The sequence below is a fragment of the Biomphalaria glabrata genome, chromosome 14 (genome assembly GCF_947242115.1).
Source record: "Biomphalaria glabrata chromosome 14, xgBioGlab47.1, whole genome shotgun sequence".
Classification (NCBI taxonomy): Eukaryota; Metazoa; Mollusca; class Gastropoda; family Planorbidae; genus Biomphalaria; species Biomphalaria glabrata.
This window is the reverse complement of record NC_074724.1, coordinates 11,637,600-11,657,136: the sequence shown is the minus strand read 5'-3', so window position 1 is coordinate 11,657,136 and position 19,537 is coordinate 11,637,600. Positions and strand designations below refer to the sequence as shown.

The 19,537-nt window shown below is 38.0% G+C and overlaps 2 protein-coding genes across 3 annotated transcripts in view; both read right to left on the bottom strand.

Annotated features, from left to right (window-relative positions):
* The window catches only part of LOC106070628 (uncharacterized), a 35,240-nt gene extending 34,815 nt beyond the window's left edge, over positions 1-425 (bottom strand). The window contains exon 1 of one of the 2 annotated variants that reach the window (XM_056010968.1): positions 329-425. The gene's annotated coding sequence lies outside the window, so the exon portion shown is untranslated. The remainder of the gene's footprint in view (positions 1-328) is intronic. The other variant, XM_056010970.1, reaches the window with a different exon arrangement.
* A 4,049-nt stretch (positions 426-4,474) lies between these two features.
* On the bottom strand, positions 4,475-13,809 carry LOC129922649 (uncharacterized). Its single transcript, XM_056009322.1, has 5 exons — positions 13,666-13,809; positions 12,492-12,567; positions 11,401-11,538; positions 8,607-8,685; positions 4,475-5,460 (listed from the first exon to the last, which is right to left on the bottom strand). Exons 1-5 carry the CDS (start codon positions 13,807-13,809, stop codon positions 5,337-5,339), a joined length of 561 nt encoding a protein of 186 aa, XP_055865297.1. The 3' UTR covers positions 4,475-5,336.
* Positions 13,810-19,537: the final 5,728 nt, after the last annotated feature.

The following is a 19,537-nucleotide window of genomic DNA, read 5'->3' as shown; positions in this document are numbered from 1 at the left end:
AGATCTAATATGTCTAGTTTATGATAGTTTATATAACTATAGACCTATTATTTATCTAGAATTCTAGATCTAATCAGAATGATCTAGATCTATATAGATCTAGATAGATCTAGTCTTAGTAAAAAAAAGTTAGTTATAACTATAACTTATATTAGTCTAGATCCTTGTCTAGTTCTAGATCTAGAATCACTGAATCTGTCTCTAATAGCAGTCTAAGGAGAATTAGATCATAATATTTGAACTAAGACGAAGAGTTTAATTAATCTAGAGCTAGAGTTTAATTCCAAATGCCTCTACTGAAAAACAGAGAGATAGAGAATCTACGTACACGTATTGGAATAGTGTTTTCATATTGACCGCACAAACACTTTTTGTAATCAATAGCTTTCAATTTCCGGTTAAAGGTTGCTACGAAAATGACGTCATTGTGTCTTTGTCACAGACCTATATTTTTACTATATATATATTGAATGTCATACACAACAGAAGCAGAAAGAAGGGTGAAAATGCAACGGCGCCTGGTGATTATATATGCCCAACCTGCGATCGCAGCTGTGTATCAAGGATTGGCCTCTTTAGTCACACAAGAAGTTGCAAAGGGAAAAGATCGTCTCTCGAGACGTAAAATGCCACAGAGAGATATATTGTTGAATAGAATCTCTGGTTCAAATCCCCGAGGGAAAATTGGTATTTCTGAGACTTCCTTTAAACGAAGATGCATTACAATCACGGGCTTAGCCTAGAGGAAGGAGGGAGAGAGATGAGAGAGACTTAATTACCCTCCCCCGACATAAAATATTTAATATGTAACAAATAGACTAGTCGTTAGGCTCCATTAATATAGTAAATAGTGAAGTAACGTTTCCCATTTCAGACCTTGCAAGCTATGGGGCAGACGATGTTAAGGTCATCTGTTTCTGTGGCCAACAGTTAACGAGCAGGGTGTCATGTGGCCAGCACAACGATCAACCGCCTTTACTTTCCCCAACTAAAGTCAGGTACCCATTGAGTTGGGTGGACTCTGGGGCACCCTAAAAATCCCGAAATTCAAAATTCTAGTCTTCACCGAGATTCTATCCCAGAACCCAGGTTCGGAAGGCAATCGCTTAACCACTCAACTAGCTCGCTCCCTAATAATCCATTGACTTCTCGTTTAAGTTTTGAATTGATTCATGTTTTGTGAAGTATAATAAATAATTCTACTTGATCCGAGAATGGGTGTGGGGGGGGGGGGGAATAACGCACACATTTTTCTTTACAAGGCAGACAGAATGAGTTGAAGTAAGCTTTATAGTAATAATAAAACTTAATCTGTTAAAGGTATATACCCCCTCTCAAGTCTGATCGGTCCTTACATTGTCTCATAGATGTTGACTTTTAACCATACATATTAAACATTTTTAGTCACTAGTTATTGTTACTTCATCCTGTTTTGTGGATAAGTAACCTAATAGGTAGTTGGTCATTGTCAATAGTAGTGTACCTCATATAGCCCCCCTTCTATCTTGATCAGGGGTTCTCAACCTGTGGGTCGCGGTCGCCTAAGACCTCAGGAAATTTGGATTTTTTGTCTATTCCTCATTGAAAGTTTTTTTGTCTATACTAACGTGCTGTAAAAATATATTTGAACCGGTATTCAAAATAGTTCATATCCCTTCTGCGCCTTCTTCCATTTCCAAGATCAAATCTTTGTGAACCAAGTTTTCCAGCTTGTTAGTTATTTAAGTCCAAATTCCGAAGGGGACTTGATGCAAAAGGTAACATTATATTGTGCTACTAGATTCCTTATCTGGAGGAACAGAAATACGCTCAACCTTCGCACTACCATTGTCGTGTTTGTAATTACTGTCCTAACACTATTTCTGTACCAATGTAGTTTACTATATCAAAGAGTGTTATCCATACTTCGCCATATTTGTCAAATTATCACTTAAGTACGTATATTGTGAATACGCAATAGAAAATTAAATAAATGCAAGTCTGAATAATAACCCTTTTTTTTATTTAATCATGAGCACACAAATTTACGGTTGCGGGTCGCCGCCTAATTGGAAATTATATTAGTGGGTCGCGGAACAAAAAAGGCTGAGAACAGCTGATTTTGATAGACAATGTGTTTGCCCAAATGAATTTCTGGTGTTGTTTTCTTCTTGAATCAGGACAGACTTTGCTGTGACTAGATTTACCAATACTGAAGAGGCAAACTTTGACACAGTTCGTGCATGAAAATGACTTAGTGCAATCAGATGGGGAAGTTTTCTTTCTATAATTATGTTGTTCTCTGATAAGAACTTACCAGTGTTTTCTTGACAATATTTATTTTCATCTGAACGGTAGAAAACAAGAACGAAATGGACATATTTATTTGGATATTTATTAATGGACGTACCTTCGTGAGAGCCCCCACTCTTCGACAAGTTATTCTAATATATAATTATAATATTATGCATGCATGTACATATGTCCGGCATAGAAATCAAAATCGTTTGACCAATCTTGATAAAACTTGTCAAAAACAATTTACTTTGATCATAGCGAAGACCGTAGTGCATGTTTAATGTCCCTCCAACAACCGAAAGGCCCCAAAAATAAAAAATAAAATACCTAAATTTATCTCTATAAAGTATAAACCAACGAAACTTTTTAACAAATCGGGTAAACCCGTTTTCACAATCAATGTATCGGCTAAAAAGGTAAACCCCATAGACTTATATATACTTTATAAGTCTATTGTAAACCCATTATCACACTCTACTTTCATTTTCGTGGCAAAATATAAAAAAACATGTTAAGGTTGTGACAGAGCGTCACATGAGATTTGTAGGACATGTTCTCCGACAAAATGAACTACGCATACAAAGAGTTGCGATTACATGGAGGCCAATACGAGGAAAGCGCAAACAGGGACGTCCTCGAATAACTTGGCGCCACACCTTCATGGAGGACCTCAGAACAGTGGACACGAGATGGGAGGAAGCTTCAGTGACAGATCTTTGTGGAGACAGCTTGAAGCCCAATGCGCCGAACGGCGCGGGAGGACCTAAGTAAGTAAGTCTATGGGAACATTCGCCATGTTTGACATAGACCCAAATCCAACCTACTAGATCAGTAACACTCACACAAAGGCCCAAAGGCAGTGAGTCATGTCTAGTTTGATGTACATAAAACAAAGGGAAAATATAACAATACCAGACACAAGTCAAATATATGATAAACATATAGTAGACTAGTAGCATAGGTTGGAATAGTCAATGTAAGGCTTGTCTCCCTTCTTCTCTTTGTCACTATAAATATAATCGCAACGTCTTCGATTCCGAAGATCAAAGATATATGCAGTGTTTCACATGACTACGCAAGCTCAGTTGCAACCTGCATATCTTCCGCATTTCGTGCACACAAAGCCTTTGTCCACAGGCGGTCAAATTTTAGTTTTATATTCGTCTTCTGCGCTAAAATTCAATATTCTCTGGTTATCAAATGTGTGTTCCGCAGCTTTTATGAGAGCTCTCCGACTATTTCAGGAGCCATTGATTGCCAGTTTTTTTTTTCCTATATGTCAGTGAGAGCGAAATAACCCCTACGCCTGAGTTGATCTTTATAGCGCGTACGGGGACACCTCTGTTACGCCGTCCTTCTTTCAGATTCGCCAAAGAAGATCGCCTTTGGCAAGCTGACGTCTCCCATGCGGGATAAGTGTCCGACACAGCGCAGGTGTGAAATAGTAATTAGTCCACTATAGTCTTACATAAAACTAGACATTTAGACACTTTGCCTATTTCTGATTGGCCTTTTATATAAAGCTCATATCAACTCACTCTGTCTGTCAGGTAAAAAGTTTGTAGGCCTACACCTTATTTCTCCCACACTCAATCTTGAATCAAGCTGAAATTTGGCACAATTATTTTTTTTTACCTGACAACACAAGAATCAATGGAGGAAATATCAAATTAGCTTATTAATTAATGTTAATTAATTATTTTGTTTGGTATCTCAAACAAGGAAAAGACTTTGTACTTGACAGAAGTGGTTGTATAAGCTGTATTAGTCCCCTTTATACACCATCGTCTGGTCTTGATGAGCACAACATGAAAAATAGGACGAGACTATAAAAACAATAGATAATCTTCCATGTTCATAGGTTCTCCACTAGCAGAGTGGTTATCGTGTTAGCCACGAATTTGAATTCAGGTCCTTTCCCCTTATTCTAATAAATGCTTTTTTATTGTTAGTCTAGATAATAATACACATTTAATTACATGACTTATCCAAACGAATTGATACAAGTACGCTATACATAAGCTTTATTTCTTTAAAAAAGTATACTTTATATGTTTTTTCTATTACGTCATTGTTTCGTAGTTCAGAGATAGTTAAAGTTTACGAGGATTTTTACTACTGCTATGCCTTTATAATATAAATCAAAGCAAATAAAGATATACACACAAAAAAAAAACATCATACAGCCAAGTCCAGACACACTTTTAGAATTTAATTCTCTACATTTTTAGCAAAACAATTTAATTATACATTTTATACATCTGCTTTATTGTTCATGTTATCTCTCTGTCTCTCTCTCTTTCTTTCTCTCTCTCTCTCTATCTCTGTCTCCCTCTCTCATCTGTCCCTTGACTTTCCTCGTAGGTGTGCTGTGACAGTTCGCGTAACAAAATCCCTCCACTTTTCCCTATCAGCAGTATATCAAGAGAGAGGCTGGTCCGTTCCGTTATGTCATGCTATACAATAATGAAAAGATAAACAATAGCAAACACAACAACTCCATATCTGAGATGAGGTAAGTGGATGTTGACTAAATGTAACTTACTAAATATTCACATTTGCGAAACTATAACATAGACATATACTCCTATGCCTATGCGCGGTACATTCAAGCTTATTCTATAGTGGCAACAAATAGAAATATGGTTCATATAAATAATGGGTTGAGCTGGCTTAATACATTGCATGGCACTGGTGGGACATGTGGCTGGGGGTGGGGGTGAGCTTGAAACTCTATTTTATTTGTTTGCTGAGTGCATAAAGGCAGCATGGAACCCTACCAGATACCTCTCTCAGCACATGCCCATGGATCATAGCGCACCAAGCATGCCATATAGAATAAAAGATTAGCTTTAACAGCAATTCCAAAAAAAAAAACATGTATGAAACTGTCGGACACAAATAGTTCGGATTTCTCTTGCTATGGTCCTAAATTTTTTTTATTATTATCCTCATCCTTTGGAAAATGAACACAAGTAGAACAGTGTCGTAAATTTTTATTTCTCCATCGCTTGGGGCAGAAAGAGAATTACACAATGTCGTAAATTTTTATTTCTCCATCAAAATTCCAACATGATGTTCATACTAGGGTACGAATTGGTCCCACTCATCTCCAAGCACTGCACCGACAGAATGACCATCGAACAGATGCCTATAAAGTATAAGTAAAAACCCCAGCCTAACCTGAAAGAAGAAAGACATTTTCAAAAATACTTTAAAAACAAAAAGCGTAGTTTTATCAATTAGTTTGGATCATTCATTGTAATTACATTTGTAGTAGATCTACAGTAACAATAGGAAATGTGCGATTACAATAAATTTTACTAATTGTTTTTGTTTAGCTCTATTTCATGCGTTTAGCTTTCTCAATACGCCATGATCCTATCGCTTGCTTGGGCCAGTTGGAAAGGGGGGGGGGTAGAAAGATGGGGGTATCTGGGTGATCGCTTTTAATTGCATTTATTTAAAAAAAAAGGTAAACGATCTGAATTCGAACTCGAGGACTAAAGCCTCCTCAGTCTCCTCAAGTTAATACACTAACCATTGTGCCAGGGAAATGATTATAAAAATAGAAGGATTTATATATAGTGTTAGTTTCAAACTTTTCTATCTACAAAGTATACCACTTTTACAGTCAAGTACAATATCTTTCTCTTGTTCGAGATACCAAAAAAAAAAGAATTATTACCAGCAGTCATTTAACTAATTGGTGAATTTTTTTTATTGATTTTTATTGTTTTGTCAGATCGTGCAAAATTTCATCTTGATCCGAGATCGGGTGTGGAAGAAATAAATGGTACAAACTTTTTACCAGATAGACGGAGTTGACATAAGCTTTCCAAAAGTAGAGAAATGCTTATTAATTATAAATGTGTTTTAAAATAGTTTCATTAGTAATAAAGCTAGGAATTATGCTTTATTTTTCTTATAATCTCACTGAGCATAGTTCTCAAAGTAACAACGAATCATAATGATCACCTAACAAAATTAAAATGTGTAGGCCCCTACAATTTGTTTACTTCCTTACTTTGTCGACCATCTTTCTCCTTTCCTTTTTGTCTTTTGTATTGGTTAGAACCTTTTTCAATGCTGGCCCGTCAAGTCTTTTATGTTGTTTTCCTGTAGCTTTCTCTGTCTGCCTCTTCTTTTTTTTTTTTTCTAATATTTTCCCTGAAGGGAGGTCTTTGCGAGGCCTGAAGACTTTGTGATATGGCCATAGAATTTTAGTTTGCGTTTTTTTTGGCAGTAGTTAGTATCGTGGGGTCTAAACGCTGTAATAACACTGTCTCTAAGCTATTTGTTTGTGATGCGGTCTTGGAATGTGATATCTAGGATCTTTCTGTAGCATCTCAATTCCATTGCTATGATCTTCCTCCCTAATTCCACAGTCAGCGTCCAAGACTCGCAAGGTTCGAGTTTCGTTAAAGAGAAACAAAATACACATTTGTCCCTTTATCAGTTTTCACCGAGGAATTTTCTGGTGATAACCCCCCCCCCAAAATGAAATCCCCACCCCCCGCGTGGGGAGGGGGTCGGAAATTAGTGACTGATATTTTTTTTTTTTTTTTTTTTTTATTTTAGGTGAGATTTTAATACAAAACCATCACTTGCTCTAGCACAACCAACAGGGTTTTCAGTTTAAAAACCACTACCAAAATAATGCAAACGACAATTCCCAAATTCCAAGAGCACAGCTAAGGAAGATTTTTATTTTAAAACCCCTTCCGAAATTTACGATAAAACACCCTCTTCAATATAAAAGCAAATTACAAACTCAAAATTCTATGAGCGTAGCCAAAGCGGTTTTATGTTTAAAACCCCTTTAGCGGGGTTTGAGTTTAAACCCCCCTTCAGCGGGGTTCGAAGCTTCAATATTAAAAAATTCAAATTACACACTAAGATGCAATGACCATAGCCAAAGGGTGTTTTGAGTTTAAAGCCCCCTTCAGCGGGGTTTGATGCTTAAAAATACCTCTTCAATATTAAAAAAAAGCATATTACACAATAAACTTCTTTGAACGTAACCAAGCCAATGGGGGGTTTTGAGTTTAACCCCCCCCCCCTCCTCCAGAGTTTAAAACCCCTCCAGATGGTTTTGAGTTTAAAATCCCCCCCTACAGAGAGATTTGAGGTTGAAAACCTCTCCAATATTATTCTAAAACAAACTACAGTCAACAAATTCTATCAGCGTAGCTAAATGGGGTTTTGAATAAAAAAAAAATTTCCTTAGATTTTTTAGTTTAAATCCCCCTCCCCAAACAGGTTATTTTGACGACAAAACTTCCCTTTCCGATATAAATGTAAAGCAAACTACAGTCACCTAATTCCAAGAGCGTAGTCAAGAGAGTTACACATTTCTACCAGTGGTTGGGCTCCATTAATAAAGTGCTTTGAATAACACTAAATGTGGCTCAACAAAGATGGCTAAGACGGATTTTAGGAGTCAGTTAAAGAGATCGGGTCTCAATCAAGGAAATCCTATGTCGACCCCTTACTAAGGATGTGACAGAGCGTCGCATGAGGTTTGGGGGACATATTCTCCGACAAAATGAATTACGCATAGTAAAAGTTGCGATGATATCCTAGTACAACTTGGTGCCATACTTTCATGGAGGTCCTTAGAGCAGGTGGAAAGAGGCTTCAGACATTGCCAATGACAGATTTTTGTGGAAACAGCTTGCCGCCCAATGCGCCGGACTGCGCGAAAGGATCTAAGTCAGTAAGAATAGCACATTAGGCTTTTGAAATAAAACTTTTTAATAGCAGGATAAAGCACTGTAGATACCTCCGAATATGCATTTTGTTGGCTTTTAATACCGTAAATAGTGCTTGGTGGCGGGGCTCCGCCAGACTCCCTTACTGGCAAGGGCGGGGAGTCTACAATTTTTCTACTAACTCTAGAAAGAACATATTCTAGGTCACAATAAACGTCTTCCGAAAGAATTAAGGGTCGAAATTTAATAAAGATTAATTATGTACACACACACACACACACATATAAAAAAAAATCCTGAATGTATCTGTGACGTCAGTTGCCATTATCCACTCGGTTGGTAGTTGATATAACAATGGGACATATTGTTGTTTTAGACTTCCATAAACGCTTCATCTCCAAGCCAATATCTCCATTTCAGCTTTTCTTAATTAGTAGACAGTAGTAAGGCGATGTCAATTATTATTACTATTATTATTATTATTATTATTAATTTCTTATCATTTTATAAGCAATTGTTTGAATCCAAACAAAGATAATCCTTTGAGAAGGAATTATAAAGGTCTATTCAAGAACTATCTTAATGTGTAAAAGGAAGCTTACAAATCACACTTACTGAACGTGAATCAACTCCTCTTTCCCTATGGGCCTGACTTGGGTTGGATATAGAATTAATATACACAGTCCAATGAATGCTGTGGACATGAAGGATCTCACTATTCAACTACTAGATTTACAATGTGTTTGTGTGTAGGTATTACATTTTTAAAAATTCTTTTAAGCCAGTGGTGCTCAATGGATTTTGGCCTTGGGGCCATTTACATTTCCCTCACGGGTTTCATCGGCTGCTCTGAAGTAACTCTGCGGTTTCATTATACATTCTGGGCAGATGTTTCAAAAGATCGCATATGGCCCACGGGCCGTAGGTTAGGCACCACTATTGTAAGTAAATGAAAGCAGTCTCAATGTTAAGCAGATAATTTTATTGTAAATAATCCTACTGGGGACCCCAAAGGTGATATTAAAGATAATGTGGCAGGATGATAAGCGCACACATTTTTTTGGTCTTCAGGTTATGTGTCCGGCTTAGAACGAGACTAGAACGAAGAAAGAGGACAGAACTGCCATAAAACTATGTTAAGCTATTACACTAGCAGCATTGAAACGCGGAGGAAATGCGCCAGTCGCCTCAGCGTAGTGACTCCGTGGAAACGTCCGCCTGGGGAAGCGGAAAGGCCAAAAAAGAGAGCAAACAGGGCCTCCAGTGGGCTTCCACAGTTCTGCTCTAGCAAGTGTACTTGTACGTGGTGAGGGTGTGAGAAAGGCTTACTACCCATCCCGCATCTATTTCTTCGATCCCCGTCATACGGGCGATGATGGACTCTTCCCATGGAATGCAATGGTAAATTATAGGAATATGGTGTTTGTTTGTCAAATGTTTCACATGTTTCGGATGTTCCTTCAGAGTTGAAGATAGTTTACTTCCTAGTCCAAACCTCCCACAGGACGACGGGGGATGGGAGCGGGCAGGGTTTGAACCCGGGACCATCGATAAATCCAAACGACAGTCCAGCGCGCAAACCGCACGACCAGGCAGTCTCGTGGGCTCGGCTATCGGCCTCGCATGGGTAGAGGGAACCTATTGCATTGGCTTACGGTAACGTGACATATGAACAAACGGATGAGATTAAATGATCATCTAGTTGAGGGGCGGGCTAAATACGGCCCGTGGGCCACATGCGGTCCGCCAGAGTGTTTTATGCGGCCCGCGAACACTTACAGAAAGCCAGTGAGCCCACAGATTAAAAAATATACATAATGTAAATACATCAAAATTAAATCATTTTAAATATCTATAAAAATTTATGAAGCATCTGATTCTTATCTTTAACATTGTCTCTACACGTCATTCTAAAACGTTTTAAGTAAATGAAGATTATTCTTTTTGGCAATATTTCAAAACATTTAGTTAAATACAGAAACTAGCTTTAATTTTACCCGGCTTGGCTCGGGTTTTTTCTTTGTACAAATAGCATGCATTTATTCCGTTTGAATTATCAATAACGACTGTGTGTCTCAGTATTCTAGCAGTTTCACCTTCCCAACAGTCTCTCCAACAGTCTAGAAGTGTCACTTGTCCAGCAGTCTAGAAGTGTCACCTGTCCGACAGTCTAGAAGTGTCACCTGTCCAACAGTCTTTAAAAATCTCACCTGTCCAACAGTCTAGAAGTGTCACTTGTCCAGCAGTCTAGAAGTGTCACCTGTCCGACAGTCTAGAAGTGTCACCTGTCCAACAGTCTTTAAAAATCTCACCTGTCCAACAGTCTAGAAGTGTCACCTGTCCGACAGTCTAGAAGTGTCACCAGTCCGACAGTCTAGAAGTGTCACCTGTCCAACAGTCTTTTAAAATCTCACCTGTCCAACAGTCTAGAAGTGTCACTTGTCCAGCAGTCTAGAAGTGTCACCTGTCCGACAGTCTAGAAGTGTCACCTGTCCAACAGTCTTTAAAAATCTCACCTGTCCAACAGTCTAGAAGTGTCACTTGTCCAGCAGTCTAGAAGTGTCACCTGTCCGACAGTCTAGAAGTGTCACCTGTCCAACAGTCTTTTAAAATCTCACCTGTCCAACAGTCTAGAAGTGTCACTTGTCCAACAGTCTAGAAGTGTCACCTGTCCGACAGTCTAGAAGTGTCACCTGTCCAACAGTCTTTAAAAATCTCACCTGTCCAACAGTCTAGAAGTGCCACCTGTCCAACAGTCTAGAATTGTTACCTGCCCAACAGTCTAAAAAGTGTCACCTGTCCAACAGTCTAAAAAGTGTCACCTGTCCAACAGTCTAGAATTGTTACCTGCCCAACAGTCTAGAAAGTGTCACCTGTCCAACAGTCTAGAAGTGTCACCTGTCCGACAGTCTAGAAGAGTCACCTGTCCAACAGTCTAGAAGTGTCACCTGTCCAACAGTCTAGAAGAGTCACCTGTCCAACAGTCTAGAAGTGTCACCTGTCCAACAGTCTAGAAGAGTCACCTGTCCAACAGTCTAGAAGTGTCACCTGTCCAACAGTCTAGAAGAGTCACCTGTCCAACAGTCTAGAAGTGTCACCTGTCCGACAGTCTAGAAGTGTCACCTGTCCAACAGTCTTTAAAAATCTCACCTGTCCAACAGTCTAGAAGTGTCACTTGTCCAACAGTCTAGAATTGTTACCTGCCCAACAGTCTAAAAAGTGTCACCTGTCCAACAGTATCAACAACAGTCTAGAAGTGTCACCTGTCCAACAGTCTAGAAGTGTCACCTGTCCAACAATAAAGAAATGTCACCTGTTCAACAGTCTAGAAGAGTCACCTGTTCAAAGGTCTCACCAACAATAAAGAAATGTCACCTGTCCAACAGTCTCACCAGTGAACTAGTCTCACCTGAGGAAGCGTATCCTAGTCCGTAGAAAAACGAGGCTGTGAAGAAATCCATGAGAAGCCCCACCCCCTGTAACAAGAGGAGGATCAGTACCAAGATAAGGAATAGAAAACATAAGTACCACACCAGAGTCCGCCATTCTGTGGGAGAGTGTACAATAGTAGCTTACAGTCTTTCAAAAATGGAATTTAAGGAAACTAGATAATCACAGCCATAACAAAGATGCTCACACACAAAAAAACAAACTTATATACATTTTATTTCAGATTATCGAATGCTGCTTCACCCCTGGAACAAGCAGTAAGATCAGTTAACTACAACACTGTCATGTTGGCCAGCAATCATATAGCTCAACCAATGGACACCAGGAAGCACCGGCCGAGTTATTTTCAGGAAATGGCCACACAAAACAAATTGGACATTATCAATGTTCTCTTCAGCAATTAAGAACATGACACACGTCTTTAAATAATTATCTAATTAAAAATAACACACACACACATACACTCTCCTCTGTAGACACTTATGTAACTGTCATTCTGTGAACCATATTCTCTTTCATTGCCCCAATGTAACTCACCTCCTGCTGCTCAGACAGACCTTTCTACCACAACCCAGAATAACCAAGACTCTGTATGGCCGAGACTAATCGTTATAGAAGGCCTCAAAACTGACTTGTGACGTCGCAACTTATTGGCAGTTTGAGCCAATACCTGCTGACGTCGCAACCTGTAAAGTGGCAATAAGCTATTTTTCCATACTATTCAGGCTTTCTAGAAAGAGCTCGGATATGCGAAACAGCAGAGAAAAACAGTTCGATAATTTTCCATGGCATAGACTGCTAAATAGGTTACAGCTCTGCAGCAAAAGATGGCTAGTTGAAGAAGTATATTTAATTTAAAGTGAAATTAATTAAAGCCAATTGAAACTTGAGAGATGGACTAATGTGAATAACTTGTAACGGGATGGAATCATCAGTCACGTTTTCAAGCATATTGATATATGCTGAAATATAAAGTTGTTTATTTATTTATTTCATTGCTTCTATAAGCATCAGACACACACTCACACACAATACCCATGTACATCTTACTTGTCGGATTGGGAATAAACACACATACAGTCGTACATCTTCGGAATATTCCTTCTGTCTCCGTAAGGCTTCCACTCTGTTGGGATGAAAGAAGGGTTAAAGCACTATTGGTAGTATCAGGGCGTTACCCATAGGCAAATAAGGGTGACGCCTAGGGCCTAAAACTGGTGGGGGCCTCGCACTGGACTAGACAAAATTTGGAGAAATAATTGCTAAACGTTGATCAGATCTCAAACATGTTTGTCGATTTAGGTAAAGGCACAGACAGATTTGTTTATGATTAAATATTTTTTTTTTTTGCGCTTTCTTTTAATTTTTACAAAGCTTATATCAGCTCATTAACTTATATTCTGTTTGGTATCTTTGAATAATTGTTTAAAGTTTTACTTTGATCGGAGAATGCGTGAGGGAGAAATAGCGTTAATTATTCAGGGGGACTAAACCCAGCAAATATGTGTCTTATTGATTACTTTTTTTTAATTGATTCATGTCATTAATAATTGTGCGAAATTTCAACTTGATCCGAGTATGGCCGTAAGAGAAATCGCGTGTACACTTTTTACCAGACAGACAGACAGGTAGACAGACAGACAGCGTGAGTTGCTATAAGCTTTGTTAAAAATAGTGAAAATAACGTTGGAGAGGAACATGTTCGTACTGTTTCATAAAACGCACTAATGGCTTGTGGGGACACGGTTACTATGTGTGGTCGGTCAACCGTGAGACACGGTCAAGTGTTGGGTACCTGCGAGTTAAGGGACTTGCGGCAAGTCACGAGTGTAGCCTAAACAAGAAGAAGGAAGTCATCTGGTGGAGTTGTGCTGTATATAATGTTAGCCTTGTTACGTTGAAATACTTCACAATTAAAAGGCATTTTACAATTAAAGGAACTTGATTCTTCACATGCCTTAAAAATATACATTTGAAATTATAGCAAGGGATGTAGACCTTTTCTGTCTTTCTCTCCTACAGCGCAAATTAAATAGATCTATTTATCTTATCTTATCATATCTTATATAATACAGACGTTACTTCAAAAAAGAAGATGATTACGTCCTACGCGTCATGCATTTAGTCATGCATATTAACCATTTGTTCTTATTAGACGATATTTCTGCCATTCAATATTAGTTGTTATTTGTCTTTAGGTTGCAAAATGTGTCTTGATACTCACAACAGTCACCTTGACCCAGACGTCAGAGCTGAGCCCCACGAAAGTCAAGGCCAGTGTGAACATTGTCGAAGCTATGGCAAAGTATCGTCGGATTTGAGGATAAATCGAAGCTTTGGCGTCCTTTGGAGGTGTAGGCTGAGGCATTCTAAGTGAGAAGACTTATCATTTGTCAGGCTTTAATCTGGACTGGACTTTGTGACCTAATCTTCCATCTGGGGACAATGTCCTTTGTTATATTACGTTTGTACAGTCAGGAACTACCTACTGGAAAGGAATGTTAGGGAAAGACACCCTCTTAAATACTGCGACGTGTAAACGTGTCATTAAACAGTTTTAAAAGCTTAGATTTGAAATAGAAAGTTTCTCTTTTAGACTTCGTAAAGTTAACTCTTTCTCTCCGCAATTATTTTCCACATTTCGATTGAATTATTCATTTTGCTCGTTTGTGTTTTACTACCTTGTTATGATTAAATTTCAATAACTTTTTTTTTTTGTATGTAATCAAAATATGCTATATCGGGTATATAATTATACAATAATGCTTTCTCTTTTTATATATCACAAATTAAAGTTTATAAAACCAAAAGTTAATTTAATTTAATAGGGTCAAATCAACGTTGGTATCGTCACTTAGGAGTGAAGGAGTTAAGTTCCTCTTTCAGGTATTCTATAGTTCAGATAATGTAGACTGAAGACAGAAGGTTAACAAGGGTGTAATGTGGACATCACATCAACCAACCACATTTTGGCCTACTTTTAGCAACTGATATTTAAAGACAGAATCAGCGAACTATGCCCACGTCTGCTGTTCCGGAATTGGCAGTTTCTGCACCCTCCCCCTCCTTTTTTGTTTATAGTGAAGCAATCAACACAAATACTTCATCTGTGCGCATTTATTGCCTTTCGAGACAGAAGGTACTTAGATGGTTATGCATACTAGAATATATTATTAGTTATAAATTAGGGATATTATAGCTTCAATTAGATATATATCTATCAGAAAAAAAAGTAGGCTTACAGTAAGTCTATATGTAGGATTGAAGATGAAAACGAACCTAACATGAACCGGAACTGAACCTCACTTGCGACCCTACCGAACCCGAACTTTAAAAACTGATCAATAGGCCTACGAACTGAACCGAACTCTCCTTAACTTAACCGAACTGAATCAAGATATTTTGACAACATTATTGTAAGAAAAAAACAACTTAGTTTTCAGCGAGATAACTTGACCGTTATTTTGAATTCTTGGAAAGTTCTCAATTTAAAACTAAGCGATAGGGCGGTAGAGTTCTAAATGGTTTCTATTGTCGTTGACATTCCTGAAACCGCTCAACTCATGATACTTATTCGCGGTATGAAAAGTAATTTTTTAATTACAGAAAGGATCGCTGCAATGAGGAACGTGCGCGGGACCACCACTGGGAAAGACCTTTTCAAAGAAGTTTCAGACAGTATGGAGGATGTTTCTACTTTTTGAGAAATATTAGTGGGAGTGACTACTGATACCGTCAGAAGTATGGCTGGATGTCATAGCGAACTGGCAGCATGAGCTAGAAGAAGTAGAAACATTGTCAAGCGAAACCTCTGTGGCAAGGCGTTAAAATCAGAACCATGTGACGATGTGTTTATTACTGAAAAATGTATAAAATTTCAAGCGTTGAAACACAAAACTTCTAAGAATTTTCTAACAGAAATAGAGTCCGAAAATGAAGATGTTTTATTTTACGGTGAAGAGAGCTGGTTAAGCAGATGAAAATTTCTAAAACCTTTTTTAATATGAGACCTGAAACTGAAATTTAACGACCTCTCATGGTTGTGGGTTTCGGCTTTTTTCAAGTTTTACAATAATTATAATAGGCCTAAGACCAATTTAGACACTTTACCGACTCCGTTATAATATATATATATAGTTTTATCTCGAGACTTCTCTTATGAAATATAGAATTTACTTCCAAAAAAAAGATGATTACGTCCTAAAAAATATATTCTGGTTTACCATAAATGAACAAGTTTTTCCTCAGTTTCACTACAGTAGAGTTCATGTTTACATTGTTTTGTCTTGTTGTAAATGCAAAACATTTGCTTCGTTTTTTTTTAATTAAGATTTTTATTCTATTGAAAAGTTGTACAAAGAAAAAAACGGAAATTTTAAAGTTAAAAATATTTTTTTTCCGTTTAAATTAAAGGAAATGAAGATAAAAAGTCAATAATTTATGAAACTGCTGGTTGTCAAATGAGTTATTTTTTTGGCACCGTTATATCAAGAGACAATACATAATACAGTTAACCTCGGCGTAGCATACACCGCTTCGTTATGGCCATGATCCAAAGGACCGCTAAATAGCAGGGATATGGAGGGACGTTGACCCGGATTGTAAACTCTAAGAGGGTCATGCGGACGTTCTCGGAACAGTGATAGTAGCGGGAAGTATTTAAGACATCGACACAATTTCAGTCTCGCCACCATAAACGCCGGAAGTATGTAGGCAGTGTATTTTCGAGCAGAGTGTATGACTGTGCTTCCATGAGTAAGAACAACGGACAAGGCGTCGCCATATTTTAAGTTATCCCAATGTTCGCAAACAAAGCGTACAGCCTTCTTGCGAAGTTCGAGAGCAACAGTTTCGTCGATGACATTTTTTCCAAGAAATATGCGACTAATAGAAATAAACAGTTACCTGCAGGAATTTCGGCTACATTAAAAGACATGTTGACTCCACGAAATATATGTGAAGCGGTGGCTATGGTTAGGAAACGAAGGGCAATACGAAGGGGTAAAATCAAAATCAAGATAAAGTTACAGAAAAAAAACGTGCAACTATTTTAATGACACCAGATATTGACGTGTGCAAAAAACAAATACACACATAAATGTAGTCAAATAGAGAATGTATAAAGAGAAAAATTATTATTTTCCCCCCTCCTCTTTTTTTGTTTTCTAAGCCGTGCTCTCTGTTGCCTTGAAAGTTACGTGGGGTAACTCTAGTCCGACTTGCAGAAATAAAAGAGTTATCTTTCCATGACTTTTTCGTGGTGTCCCGCGTGGTTGAGCCACAAAGAGAATTATATATATATATATATATATATATTGATGCCCTTTTTTTTTTTTTTTTACAAAGATTATATCAACTCACTCTCTCGCTCTGGTAAAAAGTTTGTTCAACATATTTCTCCAACAATTAAATTGAAATTTTGAACAATTATTTCTTTTTCCTGAAAAAAAAGCAAGAATCAAGTATTGATAATAAATTATTTTGTTCGGTATCGAACAAAGGAAAGAAATAGTACATGACGGATATGGTGGTATATGTTGACCCCTTTAGTAAGGTTGTGACAGAGGAATGAGGGACATGTTCTCCAACAAAATGAATTACGCATACAGGGATATCCTAGTACAACTTGGCGCCACACTTTCATGGAGGTCCTTAGTGCAGTGGACACCAGGTGGGAAGAGGCTTCATACATTGCCAGTGACAGATTTTTGTGGAGGCATCTTGCCGCTCAATGCGCCGAACGTCGCGGGGGAATCTAAGTCCTAAGTAAGTAAGAATAGCAGATTAGATTTTTGAATTAAAACTTCTAATAGCAGTATATATATAATGCTCTGTAGATACCTCAGAATATGCATTTTTTTTGGCTTTAACTACCGGAAATAGTGCTTGGCGGTGGGACTCCACCCCAAACCCCACTGGGGGGAGCTCACAGCGCTCCCCCAGGCCCCTTGCTGTCAAGGGCGGGATGTGTACAATTTTTACACTAACTCCAGGAAGAACCTATTCTATGGTACAATAAACGTCCTCCGAGAGAATGAAGGGTCAGAATGTAATAAAGATTAATTACGTACACACACACACACACACACATATATATATATCCCCCCCCCCAAAAAAAAAATCCTGGCTACGTCCATGCGTACACCTATACCATGTTTTCAAACAATTTTAATTAGTAATATGCAATTAATGGTGAAGGACCACGTCATTCTAATCAAGAGACTACAAAAAAATGTTCTTTTTCATTGTAGATATAAATTGAAATCTGAATATTAATCTTAAATAACGGCATTATTACCAATGGTTTTAACAGAGCTTCTCTATTGCTGATGACTGCGCCCTGCTTACGCACACTGAACATGAGCTTCGCCTCGCGGCCAACGAATTTGCACACGCTGCCGCTTCTTTTGGTTTAAGAATAAACATCGACAAAAACAGAAGTCATGTTTCAAATGTCATTCAATCAAAGCTACTCAGCCCCAAACATCGCCTACAATGGATACTCGCATAGCGTGGTGGACGACTTTATATATCTGGGAAGCATAGTATCAAATCACGCATAACTTAAGGGAATATGATAACCGTCTGGCTAAGGCCAGAAGTGCTTTTAGATGCCTTCAAGCGAGAGTGCGGCGAAATAAATCACTCCACATGCCTAAAAAAAATCAGTGTCTATCAAGCAGTGGTTATCTCAACCCTTCTATGCGGATCTGAGACATCGGTATTATACAGAAAGCAACTAAAACTTCTTGAACGCTTCATCAAGGATGTCTACATTCCATCATGGCCATATGTTGGTCATACCGCACTGCAAATAGCGATGTTCTTTCTAATAATAATAATAATAATAATCTTTATTGTCCGTAAGGAAATTTGTCTTACAATTTGTGCATTCCACCAACCAAAACATTGTAACTATAAAATAACAAATCTAAATTCACACCTGACTCACTCATAATTTACATGTGAAAAGTTTATATCAGATTGTTTCTATTTAATGATTTGATTGCCAGGGGAACAAAAGAGTGTTTGTGTCTGTTTGTCTTTGCTATCGGTGTCTTGTATCTCCTTTGTGATGGTAAAAATCACAAAGTCCTGACCCAAAGGGTGATTTTTTGTTTCTAGAATCTTTTTAGCTTTTTATGGATGTTTGTTTCAAACAGCTGCCCAAATGTGTTTTTTTAGTTTGTTTGTTTGGGGGGGGGGGGGGGTTGCCGGTATTGACAGTATAATATAGAGGGACTTCTATTAGTTCGCTAAGTTAAGCAAACGTGTGCCAAAGTTTCCGCCAACGGCAACCTTTTGGTGAGCTGAAAGATCGTCGGCGTAATAGAGGTGCCCCCAGAAACGCTTTAAAGACCAGCTTATGCGCCAACTGGCTTTAACTTCCGAGTACAGACGTATTCTCGACTTTCTCGTGCCAGAAATTTAGAATTTCATCTTTTCTATTGACGACTTTTGCGGGACGAAAATGAGTCTGTTTTACTCAACATGAAAATTGCCTAACGATGATAGTGCCTATTATAAATAAACATAGCTATATGCACCTTGAATGTTCCTCGCATAATTTTGTTAACTACTATGCTAGGTGTTTTACTGGAATTAATTCGACCTGCGTTTATTTTTTATTTACTAGGATGAATCGTGTGCTCTTTCTGCAGCTCGGAATGAAGGAAAACGATTTAATATCGGCCTGTCCTACCCAATATCACTTTATCTTTATTTGACCTGCGCTCTTCTAACTATAAATAAAGTTGAGTTGTAGACACCAGGAGATTGAATTTTTACATTTCAAAATGAAGGTACCGAACCTTCCCGAATCACGATGACTCCCTAGCAGGCAGACTAAAGGAGGATACGAAAGATTTGTTTTCTACGGGCAATATAGATAAAGTTTTAGAGACACTGGCTTATTGTGTTATTCAGATCTAGTTTACAGTTTAACACTCTAGTTAATAGATTCTAAAGGATTAGAAAGAATTAGAAAGAACCTCACTTCAAGACAGTCTTGGCCATTTTTTTTTAAAATTGTATTTTGAAATTTTCTTTAACAATCTCTAACATATTTAGTAGAGTTGGAAAAAAGATATGAAAAC

Bases quoted from the DNA above. Each gene is read 5' to 3' on its own strand.
- LOC129922649 (XM_056009322.1), bottom strand. From the start codon at position 13,809: ATGCCTCAGCCTACACCTCCAAAGGACGCCAAAGCTTCGATTTATCCT. The intron at 12,568-13,665 runs GTGAGTATCAAG...TCATCCCAACAG, and splicing joins TCTGGGTCAAGGTGACTGTT to AGTGGAAGCCTTACGGAGAC. The intron at 8,686-11,400 runs GTGAGACTAGTT...TCATGTCCACAG, and splicing joins ACTAGGATACGCTTCCTCAG to CATTCATTGGACTGTGTATA.